Source organism: Echinops telfairi, unplaced genomic scaffold (assembly GCF_000313985.2).
Source record: "Echinops telfairi isolate 266 unplaced genomic scaffold, ASM31398v2 ScPeMD7_7427;HRSCAF=8465, whole genome shotgun sequence".
Classification (NCBI taxonomy): domain Eukaryota; kingdom Metazoa; phylum Chordata; class Mammalia; order Afrosoricida; family Tenrecidae; genus Echinops; species Echinops telfairi.
This window is the reverse complement of record NW_022111327.1, coordinates 13994720-14007407: the sequence shown is the minus strand read 5'-3', so window position 1 is coordinate 14007407 and position 12688 is coordinate 13994720. Positions and strand designations below refer to the sequence as shown.

The 12688-nt window shown below is 48.1% G+C and overlaps 1 protein-coding gene across 1 annotated transcript; it reads left to right on the top strand.

The window, feature by feature from the left end:
- Nucleotides 1–2124: 2124 nt before the first annotated feature.
- On the top strand, nt 2125–11599 carry PGRMC1 (progesterone receptor membrane component 1). The gene is made up of 3 exons (XM_004710078.4): nt 2125–2521; nt 7340–7495; nt 10300–11599. Exons 1-3 carry the CDS (start codon nt 2200–2202, stop codon nt 10401–10403), a joined length of 582 nt encoding a protein of 193 aa, XP_004710135.1. The 5' UTR covers nt 2125–2199; the 3' UTR covers nt 10404–11599.
- Nucleotides 11600–12688: the final 1089 nt, after the last annotated feature.

Below are 12688 nucleotides of genomic sequence, written 5' to 3'. Positions count from 1 at the left end.
TTCCAGCCCACCAGATGCATTCTCACAGACATGAGCAGTCAGAAACCCTAAGGAACAGTTCTACAGGATCATTGTGAGTCAGAATCAACCTGATGGCAGTGGTTTGGTTTTATTGTTTAGTATTCTAACAGGTGGACATAGTGTCTTGATATTTTTTCTCTATTACTAGTGATACTGAACATTTTTCATAGGTTTATTATTCATCGCTAATCTGCATTGGTGACCTACTTGCTCCTGTTTTTGCCTATTTTTATTGATTAGAATTTTAAAATTGTTCTTATCAATTCAAAAGACCTCTTGAAGTAACTGGATGAATAGTTCCTTAGGCAAAGGAGGTTGGGGGGAATTTGGAGCTGATAATAATGGGTACAAGAATGAAGAAAATTTCTTAAAATTGATTGTGGTGATGATTGTCCAACTTTAAAAATATGTATTTAAAAGCCATCGAAGTGTATGCTACATGAAGTATATGTCATTAAAACTTTTTTTAATGTACAAATGCGCTTTACACAATTGATGTGATGGATTGTGATAAGAGTTGTATGAGTCCCTAATAAAATGATTAAAAAAACAAACTATTTTTAAAGACTTCTTAAAGGAAACAAATCCTTTTGTCATATAACTTGCCAATGAAAATATTTCCCACAATTGTTATTTTCTCAAAGCATCTCAGCCATATACATCTTTGAAAAGATCTTAACTACCAAGAAACGTTCAGTTTGAGTCTCCCTCTTGATTCCTTATCATTAAATTAAAGACGTTTTACAAACGATCCAAGAAGCCTAAATTTAGCTCTGCGAAGGGGGAGGTGGGTGGAATATGTGGGCCCTATTTAAGGATTGTTTTTGCTCATAAGCACTTTCTAAAAGGGTTTACAAAGCTCGGGGAGGGGGCAGGCATGGAGCACGGAAAGAGTTGGTAGCAGAAACGTTTGGCCAAGTCAGGTTTCCGAATTCCCTGGTAAGAAAAGCCAGTTTCTCTCTCCGTTGTCCTTCATGTTTGGAAGGAGGGAGTCAACTCTGTGCAGGCGAACAGAGTTCTTGATGGAAAAGTACGGCTCTGGGCAGCAGATGTGTGCATGGCTTGGTTTTAATTATTTCCCCCTCTCTCTACCCTTTCTTCCATTCCCCTCCCCCTTCCACAATGAAGAGCGCAGCCAGAGTGGGACTCTGGAGGACAGGGACAACCCTTCTTTCCTTCCTCCGGGAAGGCCTGCTAGCCAGGGGACCAAAAGCCCGCCTTCCTTGGAGCCCCAGCTCAGCGTTCCTGTCACTGCCCAATGGGGCTCGCCAGGCTTCACAGAGCAGAGCAGTGCCCAGCAAAGACACTTGGGCCATCATTCCGGCCCAAAGACAAAGAACATGCGCAACGAGAGACCGGGCTGCTGCCTTGTGACTGAGCAGATCAGAGATTGCAAAGGGTGTCGTTTTTCTGACGACTAGCCCAAAGTAAACCGGTGATCCTATCCTTCCCCCCAGAGATGGGGAGAGTTGTCAGACCAGCCTGGGCACTTTTCCGTGGCCCAAGCTTATCAGCCCCCACAGCATCGGAGAGGTGGGGGTGTGATTGAGGGACATAGGAGAGCGAATGAGGGTCCCCCAAGCTGAACACGGGAGTCTCTAAGGTGGAGAAAAAACGCCTTGAGTCGGAGTTTGTAGCCACCTAAGGAGGCCTCGTGGTCCCCGGGGGCAGGGGGGAGGGGGTGACCAGGGAAGGAAAGGAGAGGGGCTTGCGGGCGGGTGGGGAGGCGGAGTCTGAAGCCCCGGGGCTGGCGCGCAGCAGGTGGGGGAAGGGAGGCCTCTCCGCCTGAGCGCGCGGGTCCGCCCGCCAGGAGCCGCGGCGAGGGGGGGGCCTGGGACACCGGGAGGGCGGAGCTCGCAGCTGCCGCGGGGACAGCGCGAAGATGGCTCTGCCTGAGGCAGGAGGAAGGGACGGGTGGGCTGTGGTCCTCCGTGCAGAGACCGCCGAGGGCCCAGACCGCGGCAACGTGGGGGGCCCCCGGCAGAGCCGCCTGGCCGGTGCGGGGGAGGGGGGGCACACGGAGCCTGGACAGGGGCGTGGTCTGATGGGCCCCGCCTCCTCCGCCGACTGGACGTCGTGCGCCCGAGCTCCAGGCGCCACTCGCTGGTGGAGAGGGAGGAGGAAGCGGCCAGTTCCGAAGCCCTGCCTCAGCCCAACCCAACCTTTGCTCCGGAGATCATGGCTGCCGAGGAGGTGGCGGCGATGGGCGCCGAGCCGGGCGAGCTGGAGAGCGGCGGGCTGCTGCACGAGATCTTCACCTCGCCGCTCAACCTGCTGCTGCTCGGCCTCTGCATCTTCCTGCTCTACAAGATCGTGCGCGGGGACCAGCCGGCGGGCGGCAGCGACGACGACGAGCCTCCCCCGCTGCCCCGCCTCAAGCGGCGCGACTTCACCCCGACCGAGCTGCGGCGCTTCGACGGCGTCCAGGACCCACGCATCCTCATGGCCATCAACGGCAAGGTGTTCGATGTGACCAAGGGCCGCAAGTTCTACGGGCCTGGTAAGGCGGCCAGCGATGGGGACACGGAGACAAAAGAAAAGGGTGGCAGCTCGGGGCTGGGCTCCAGGGAGGCGAGCGGGGAGCAGGACCCCCCCTCCAGGGACTTGGAGCGGGACATTCCTGGCAAGGCAGTTCCCGCAGCGCTCAGGGAGGGCTGGAAGCCTGGGCTGGGGGGCGCAGATCCAGGACCCCCGCCACTGGGGCTGAGAACCGAACAGGGAAGCCTGCCAAGGCGCAGGAAGCCGGGGTGGGTGGGACTTGGAGATTGGGGAGGGGGGGGCGGCGGTATCAGGTTTAGGGGTTCCTGGTAAGGCTAGTGGCTTTGGACTCCAGGGAGCGTAGGGAGGGGGTTGAGCGGCGGAGGGAAGTCCAGGCTTGGAGACTACATGAAGGCCAATGGTGCCAAGAGTAACCATGGTGGAACGTAAGGGGGTGGGAGGAGAGAGGGGGTGGGATCAAGCAGCAGGTAGCAGCATTGTGCATGGTGGGGCTCCATGTGTGCACGTAGTGTATCAGGTGTGTGCGGGCGCGCAAATGCAGTGTGACATGTGTCGGGTATGTGTTTGGGAGGTGTGCGCACACCCGCACGGTTTGTGTGGCGCATCGGAAAGCAAGGGAGTGGATAAGGGCGACTCCTTTGGGGGAGGGAGAAAGAATGCATGTGGTGGACAATGGGGGTACGCATGACTCGATGCTAAGGCACTAACATTGTTTTCTCTGAAGCTGAAACGGAAGGACGAAAAGCCCCCCCTCCCATGCCACCCCAATTATTATTATTATTTCATGGAGGGAGAAAAGAGAAGTCAGAGGATTCTGAGAAACACAAAGGGGTCGGGCCTGGCAGGCTTCTGGGTTAGGGGATTTCTGACGTCCACCCAAGAGGAAATGAGGGAGGGGTGACTGCGGGCTGTTGGAGGGTTCGGTCCCAAACCAAATCCAGCTCCTGCCTGCCATCGATTCCAACTCGGGCCCACCCTGTAGGCCAGGGGAGAACTGTGCCCAGCCGGTTTCGAAGACTAACTCTTGAACAGAAGCAGTCTCATCCCTTTAAACTGCCGAGCCTGCAGTTCACAGCCCAAAGAATAGCCGACTACCGTACCTACCCTACCCTACCTACCAGGTTGCCTTGGGAGGTTCCCTGGAGAGGAGGGTTTTCTAGCCTGGGTGGCTTAGCGGTTCCACCTTGGGCTGCTAATTGCAAGGTCAGCTATTCGAAACCACCAGCCACTCTTGGGGAGAAAGACGGGCCTTTCTACTCACGGAAACCACGGGGGCAGTTGTAACCTCGCCCGTAGACTCGCTGAGTCAGCATCAACTTGATGGCAGGGAGTTTGGGTCTGGGTTTGAGCGGCCGTCCGAATTCAACTGAAAACCTTTGAAGAAAAATATCGGTCCCTTAGTCTCTGTGGGCAGGGGGCTAACAAGCTGCATTTTTCCAGGCTCTCCCAGGCCAATTTGAGAAGCAGCCGAGTTTGGAAAGGCCTGGGTTATAGACTGTCTAGAGAAAAGGAGGAGGGAGTCGCTCTCAAAACCACTGGGAGTAGGGCCACAGTGCCCCTGCTCTCCTCCCACGGACCTGCAAAGAGGAATGAGAAGCCCCGCCCCATGCCCTCCAACTCCTGAGAAGCAGATGCGCTTAGGTTCTCCGCCACCCTTCACTTACCTTTTCCTTGTGGATAATTTAGAATGCTTCTGCCCTGTGGCGTGGGACTGTCAAAATAATCAGAAAGACACACCGATATTATTTTCTCACTCTAAGTAGTGCTCCTAGGGGCTTATGCAAATACCTTTGACGACTGAGCCTACGCTCTAAAGCAGTCCCAAGGGGGGGGGGGGGCACAATCGGGGTTGTGGTTTGCAGAGTCACTGGGAGGCCTGGAGGCCTGAGCACAAGGCAGCCTGAGATCTTCTCTTCAGGGCTCCCCCACGTTTCCTTCTGATTTGACATCACGCCCTGCTGAGAATTTGCCTGTCCACCTTCCGATGACTCTTCTACTGAATCTACAATTTAACCAGGTGATTCCTGTCGATCACCGGGGATCCTGTTAAGATGCAGATTCTGATTCAGTGTCGCACAGTCTTTTCTGGTCTTAGGCCTGGTGGAGTTACTGACCAGCTGTGTGGCCTTGAACAACGCATTGTCTTTTTCTGGCCTTGGCATTCCCTTTGAAAAACAATCGCAGTCTCCATTATACATATCCAGTGAGCCCATTGTGAAGTATACAAGAGGGCTTCAAAAAGTGTGTGGAAAATTCCATTATCTTTTTTTGTTCCATTTCTCCACGCACTTTTGGACGCTACCTTGTATGACAGCATCGTGGAAATGAGAGTTCATGCTGCAACCAACCAAACCTAACCCACCACCCCTGCATTGATTCCATCTTAGCATGACCCTACAGGGCAGAATAGCTGTCCCCTAGGGTTGCTGAGACTATACACCTTTTCAGGAGCGGGATGCCTCCTCTTTCTCTTCAGGATTGGAACCTCCAACCCATAAACCCCTGCGTCTCCAGGGTTCTTTTCATAAAGAGCTGGGGCTCATTACCAAAGAGTCCTAAAAGGTAACTAATTCAACTGCCTCCTACTCTGTGGCAGGCCGTGTGGTAGGTGCTGGCTGCATCCCTCCAACGCACCGCCATGTAGCCCGTTCCGACGCACAGGGACCCATAGGACTGGCTCCAACTGGCCCTGTGGGTTTCCAAGGCTGTAACCCTTCAGGCTGGCCGGACAGCAGGGAGCAAAACATGCAAGTCTCCACTCAAGAAGCTTCCATTCCATTGTGGTGAAGGCGATTTTCTCCAAAGACTCAGCTGCTCCAAGGGAGAAAGATGGGACTGTCTACGTACTCTCATAAAGAGTTACAGGCTTGAAAACTTGGAAACCCACGGGGGCATTGACTTAGTGGCAGTGAGTTTGGAGGGTTTTTTTTGGGGGGGGGGTCATTAAAGTGGTAGCCCTTAATGACTGAAAACAACAATTTTTCTTCAGAATCTTGAAACCATAAAAGTCATTCATTGGGGAAAGAGTCCGGGTGGATCGTACTGAAACTTCATCCATTCTCACAGGTGGTACAGTGCTAACTCATGAGCTTTTCATGTTTCAGGTCAGGGCGATGGCTTAAGTATCTCTTTGGAGAAAGACTACATTGCTTACAGTACAGCAGATTCTTGTCGCTTTCTGGTGCCATAGTTGAGTCCGTCTAAGCATCACCAGAGGAGACAGTCTGCATCCACACAGATGGCAGCCTTGGGGCTCCTCAGGAGCAGTCTGACTCTGTCCCTGATCACTCACTGTGACTTAGAATCGGCTCCATGGCAACAGGCTGTAAACCTCCAAGCGAAGCCCCTGTAGAATGAATGTGCATGCTAACACACTGGAACGGTGCCAGATGCGAGGGCGCTTCAGAAGTTCATGGGAGGAACAAATTGGAAACTTTCCAGGAACTTTTGGAATTCCCCTCATACATAGTTGCATTCTAATATTTTATAGAATTATTGGGGGGACATTGATTTGTTCCCTCCCCCTGCATGAACACTTTAGTGTTGCCTCACTGGTAGCTTCAAGCCCACCTGAAAAAGAGAGTGAGTGTGCTGATCAGCTGTGCCATCTCTGGTTATTGACAGTGAAGGTGATGCAACATGGGGACAGCTTCTGAACCACTGATAATCTTATAATGTGATTTTGCCTCTGCCTGTTAATGTTTAATTAAGCCTTGAAGCCAACAATCTCTGTAAAATACCTTTGACTCAATTTTTTTTAAAGTCAGTACACTTAAAAAAAATTATCTTCATGGACGATCCGTGCTTATTCCTTAAAAAAGCTGCACTGCTAGCAGGGCTCCAGCACCTAGATGAGAATCAGGTTCAATATCGTCACATCAAATTCTGACCCCTAGACTCAGTGTGAGAGGAGCCCTGGTGGTGCGGTAGTTATTCGGTGGGCTGCTAACCGCAAGATCAATGGTTTGAAATCACCAGTCACTCCAAGGGAGAAAGAAAGAGGCTTTCTACTCATGAAGAGTTACAGTTTTGGAAACCCACCGGGAGAGTTCAACCCTGTCCTACAGGGTTGCTGAGTTGGAATTGACTCAATTACAGTGAGTTTGGAGGGTTTTTTTTTTTAAGATTGTTTTATCTTCATGTCTCATTCTGTACACCCCAGCCTCAGGGGATAATCAGCTAATGACTTTCTTATTAGCTACAGATAGTCCCCAGATTATCAACAGGCCCCATGCCTAAGTCTGTCTTTATGTCAAATTTGTACATAGATACCACACATATCTAGGGCTAGTTAAGCAAAGGTTTGTCTTAGTATATATGGTGTACTTTTCAATACATTAAAAAAGAAGACATTTAACAGATCCAGATACACTAAAGCATCCTTAGCATAATATTACAGTGATAGAGTGTTTTGATCCATGTTGCAAAGTAGGGCGTATTTGTGTTACATACCATTGTATCTACCTCAAATTTGGAAAATAATAGCCTATATGGGGTTGGTTGGAATTGGTTCAAGGTGGACAGATGTCTGTAACCCAGGCTACTAGGGTGTATTTGGAGATCACAACATGTTTATAGACTATTGGTTTCCATTGAGTGATTTAGAAGGTGAGTGACAGCGGGTCTTTCAATGTCCATTATACAATGACAAAGGTTTCAATGTGCCTTCCGATTTTCAAACAGAACTCGGTCATCACAGAGGAGACATTCTGTGTGGATGGGTAAGGACGCTGTTTTCCGGGTAAAAACCACTGGGGAAAATCACTGTCTAACCAAAAATCGATGTTTGGTTTTTTTTGTTTGATTCTGTTTTTTAAAGACGGGCCATACGGGGTCTTTGCTGGAAGAGATGCATCCAGGGGCCTGGCCACATTTTGCCTGGACAAGGAAGCCCTGAAGGACGAGTACGATGACCTGTCTGACCTCACTGCTGCCCAACAGGAGACCCTGAGTGACTGGGACTCTCAATTCACTTGTAAGCATTTTCCAAATGGTGCCGGGATCAAATTTCTGCCCATAATGGGGATGCATAGCAGTACAATAGTTATTGCTAAGCAGCCTGAAACCTGGGAACATTGCGATAGGCTCTTGAAGCTTAGGCTGATCAAGTTCATGGCTTGAAGTCATTGCAGCAGTGCTGAGTCACGGGCTATGATTGCATACCAATTTTGAGCTAGTACTCCGTGGAAACATGGGTCTCTGTTCTTGGCAGTTACAATGTTGGAGACTTGCATAGAGTCCACACGAGTATTTGGTGCCTGGTGTGTAGGGGCAAGGACAAGAGGCCATTTTGACCACAGAAAGAGGGATTTTCATAAGTTCCCGCTTGGAGACCTTGCTGTTGAAAAGCAGCCCACATCTCTGGAAGAATGGGAGACTTGTATTCTAGAGAACAACTTCTCTTTGAGTCTACTCCAGCCTAACTATAGGCCTCAGCTACAACTGAGGCCTAAAATCTGCCCAGCAACAGTGATGGCTGCAATTTAAAAAGAAAGAAAAAGGAGACAATTGTATCATTGCTTAGGCGATGGACTCTGAGGGCTTCGGTGGAGGAGTAAGAACAGGGAGATAAGTCCCACTTTGGAGCAGTCAGGAATTTGGCTTCTATCAAGCCAAGATTAGCACTGTAACAATATTTTATTGCCAAGAAGAACGATACTCTTCCCCCGCTTTTAGGAGGCAGTGTCCAAAGACAATGACAATTTCTTTGAAGATCTCTCCTTTAAAATAGCGTTTTCAACTTGCTGATGACCAGGTATTATCGGTGCTTTAGGTAGATCCAACCCCATCTTCTTTGAAAATACTGCTGACCTCGGAAAGAGCTGGGTGAATCATTAGCCAGACATGGCTCCGCCCTTACAGTCTGGCTCTCTGGAGCAGCCTAAATGTCACTTTCAAATAGAGGCAAGTCCTTGTCCTTTGAAAACATAATCCAGCTACCTAACATTATCGGTCTGTCTCTTTTGTGCTCTCTCTGCACCCTAAGGATGCCCTTGTAACAAAGCATTTCCTATGTGAAACCAGTAAGTTGTGATGTATAATTTACACAGTTCTCTTTTCTGGCGCTGGCCCTCATTCATGTGTGGAAAAAGGCGCGCGCGCGCGCGCGCGTGTGTGTGTGTGTGTGTGTGTGTGTGTGTGTGTGTGTGTGTGTGGTTTTCATTTCTCACTAGCCCCAGATACTGTTATGAACCTCAGCTCCACTCAGAGCTAGTGTAGATTCCCCTAAAGGCAGGTTTCCCAGGCGCCACTTGGCTTTTTCTCTTATTTGTCTTACACAGTCCCAAGAATGCTAGGGACCTTCATAATATGTTCAAATAGGGAGGTGCCAATTGTTCTCCACGATTATTTCACACAAAAGCAGCTCAAGTTACCTGGTTAGACAGGTTAGTTGCTCCTCTTAATTCCGCCATGACTCAGAAAGAGGAGGCTGAGTGAGTCCTCGTGGCCCCTGGCATTGAGATGCTTAACCCCGTGTTAACTGGACTGCCATGATGTGGTACTCAGCTACCTCCAGCCCCTCTCCAGTCTCAGGGCTTGGAGGTGGGGGAAAGCACTCTGTGCTATTGCACACTTCAATCTGTTTGGCGTTTTTTCCCCCCTTGCTATTTCTCACCTTCTTCTCCCTCCGTCTACCACTTCGTTGAACTATGCATAAGGTTGTTTTTTTGTCTCCATGCGGAGCAGAAATTTCTGTCTCCTGCTATCCTCTTTACCCACTTGGGCTGTTATCACTATTACCCGTCCTTGCCTTCACTATCAGACAAACGGACAAACTTCTAGCAAGTTGTCCCTCATCGCAGCTTCATTTCTTCTCTAAATCTTCCCCCCGCGCCCTGAACAATGTATCTTCTAGCCCCGCAATTCCACAGAACATTCTTTCCCAGAGGCTCCTAGGGCCTTGCTCTGTACTAGCACGGACTTCCTTTCTCCTGTCTTTGTGCCCTCTCCCAAGTGGAACCCTTCGCGGCTCCCCATTTCTGTGTGTGGTCTCCAGCTTTCTGAGCATTTCATTCCCTTCAGTTTGCGATGCTCCTGTCTGATACAGGAACATTCCCTTCTCATTCCCAGGGGCCCCTCCCTCCCCTGGGCTCCTGTGATCCAGCCTCCAGGACACCCTGATCCTGGTCGCGTAGTTGGAATTTGCCCCTTTACACCGTGATACCTTGATTGCTAAAGCCCTGTTTGATTGTGTCACTCCTTTTCTCAATGCCCTTTGCCCACCTAGAGGATAAGAAGTCCAAACTCCTCAAGCTTTCTTTTCGGATACACTTCCCCGTACTGCTTGGCCAACCTTTCGCCTCCTACAAGCAAACACCAGCTCTTTCTCCTGGGCTGGCTCGTGTTCACCTACATTCTTTTGTACATGGTGTTTCGCCTCCTGCAAATCGCTTCCTCCCCAAATCCTACACCTTCTGCCATGTTCAGCCTTGGCTACCTGTCTTTTTGCCACGGAGTGTTCTGAGGGGCTTCTAACAGAAAGGAACACTTACCCTTCTCAACATTCACACACACAAGCATGATTCATTGGGACATGACCTCGGCCCTATTGTCCGACATGGTTCCCTGCCTTAAAGTCTGTCTTCCGAACAAGCTCACCCTGGGAAGGCAAGGACTGCGTCATAAAAGCACCCTTGGCACCCTCCTAGAGCCTAATACGTTGCTGTGTATCCACCAGGCCTCCAATAAATGCTTTCAAATGAAGTTCCTTGTCATTTTCTAGAAAGCACGAGAATGACTATCAGTGGGTTGTGTTTTTGTTTTTCTCTCCACCTCCAGTCAAGTACCATCACGTGGGCAAACTGCTGAAGGAGGGAGAGGAGCCAACCGTGTATTCAGATGAAGAAGAACCAAAAGATGAGAAAGACCGGAAAAACGATTAAGGCATTCTGTGGAAGCATATCTATTTTTGTATCTTGCAAAAATCATTTGTAACTTTTCAGTCTGTCCTTAAAAGCATTGTGATTTCAATATTTAGAAAAGTTTTGAACTTGCTATAAACATTTTTAAATTGTAACATACTAGTGGCACGAAGAAAATGAAATTCTGTCTTAGAATGTGCATGAGATGTGTGGGTGTCACAAATCAAAAAGGGAACTACAGTGCTGTCACCAGAATGTTAATATTCTGGGCTTCTTCTTCAGCTGTAGTTAGTACAGGCTGAATCTAAATTTGGTGGGGAAAGGGTTGCGTGTGTGGCAGGGCTTGTTTGTTTTTCAGACAGTTTAAGACTTTGCTATTCCCCCCAAACAGGTTAAAATCTTAGATATGCAAAGTCCTTCAACCACCTAGAACAAAGGACCAATTTTCAGTCATGATGTTCTTTAAAGAACTTTCTTTTTCAATCAAGTGAACTGCATGATTTCTGTTTATCTACCTCTAAAGTAAATCTGCAGTATTCCAAAGAATTTGGTGTGGAATCAAAAGAGCTGTCCAGTAACAAAATGGAATCTCAAAACTGGACTCACTTGACCAAAAAAATTTTTTTATTTTTTTCTAAGTGGCTTGGTATGAAAAAGAGGTCTTGAACAGACAAAAGTAAAGTTGACAATGGGAAAGAAAATAGAAAAATAGGCTGGTTTGCCTACAGACTTCAATTTATGAAGATGCTAGCACTGTCTGCCCAGCCCCCATGTTCATGGTGAAGTAATCATTAATTTACACAATCTGAAGTAAGGGGGAGGGTGTACTGAGGAGCAGGTGTATGCTCTCCTGAGAACCTTCATACACATCCCCACAGAATGAGGAAGCAGTACGCATCACACTGGCCAAGTGGTTTTTAAAAGTCTATTCCTGAGGTATAACAGTCATTATGTTGTTACAAAACTAGAGCCACTGCAAAAAGCCGTAGTCCAAGTGTCTTAAGTCTTTGATGTAGGTTTTTTTGGTGAACACTAAACTTAGCTTAAGTAGACTGTACAGTTGTATAAATTTGCAAAAGTATTATATGAACAACTAGTGAGGTTTCAAACTCTTGTAGTTCAACAGTCATGGTATTTTCTTGTGAGTTGTGTTTTACCTCGAATCAGAAAATAAAATGAAGTGCTTTGGTCAGTTAATAAAATGGTTTTACCCCGTCGAGTGTGATAGGCTATTTTCTTCTTGTTTGTAAAGCACCAGATCCAATTATTTCACACTAGTTTAGGAGAGTTTCACTTTGGAATGCAGATTGTTTTATTCCAGAAGAGACAAGGAGCACAATCAGAAACTTCACACCACAAACCACCAGCTTGTCATGAACTGCCTGCCACACCCAAGTACCACTGAGTAGATTCTGATTCATAGCAACCCTATATAGGGTTGCCAAGACTGAGTATAGGAACAGTCTCATCTTTCTTCCACAGAGTGGCTGGTGGGTTTGAACTGTTAGCCTTGTGGTTTGCAGCCCAACGCCTAACCCACATGCCACCAGGGCTCCTGTTTGGAACTTATTCAATGATTCATGGCTTGCCAAATTGTGCCTCAAGTCAAAACTCTCTAAGCTGTAAGTGGTTAATGACTATCTTGAGGTTTAAGATAATAAATGGCTAAGATTTAATAACCTTGTTCAAATAAGCAAGGTTATTGAAGGGTTAATATACTAACGGCATTGTTATCAAGTGCTAAGGCAAGATTTTGTTTTAGTGTCTGATCAGGAAAACTCAATGTCATCTAGTCTTTGCTGGCTCATAATGACCCTACAGCACAGGGTCTAACTGCCCCTGTGGGTTTTCAAGATTGTAACGAGTGACAGGAGTAGAAAGCCCCAAGGAGCCGCTGACAGTTTCGAACTGTTAACCTTGTGGGTCACAGCTCAATGTGTAACCACTAATCAGGAATCCCTATATTAGCAAAGTTAATTCTTGCTGCAGCAAAAGGAGGCGATCACATGTATGTGCATAGTCAGTTGTATAAACAGCCTGTGACTCCGAGTCTCAGTCTTTATCATTTCTGTTGATACTGGCAGCATTTTCTTAGAGATGTGCTTGAAAGCAAGATTGCAGTGTTCCATTTTTCATGCCATAAAGCTATATCGCACCTGTTTGGTAAAATGCACCTTTCTTCCCCACTAGGTTTCATTCAACAAATACTCGAGTTCCTATTTTGTGCCAAACAACCTAGTAAGCTTTATGCTTTGGGGAATGGGTAGAGAAGAGTGGTTGGGCCTGAAATCTCATTCAAGCATGAT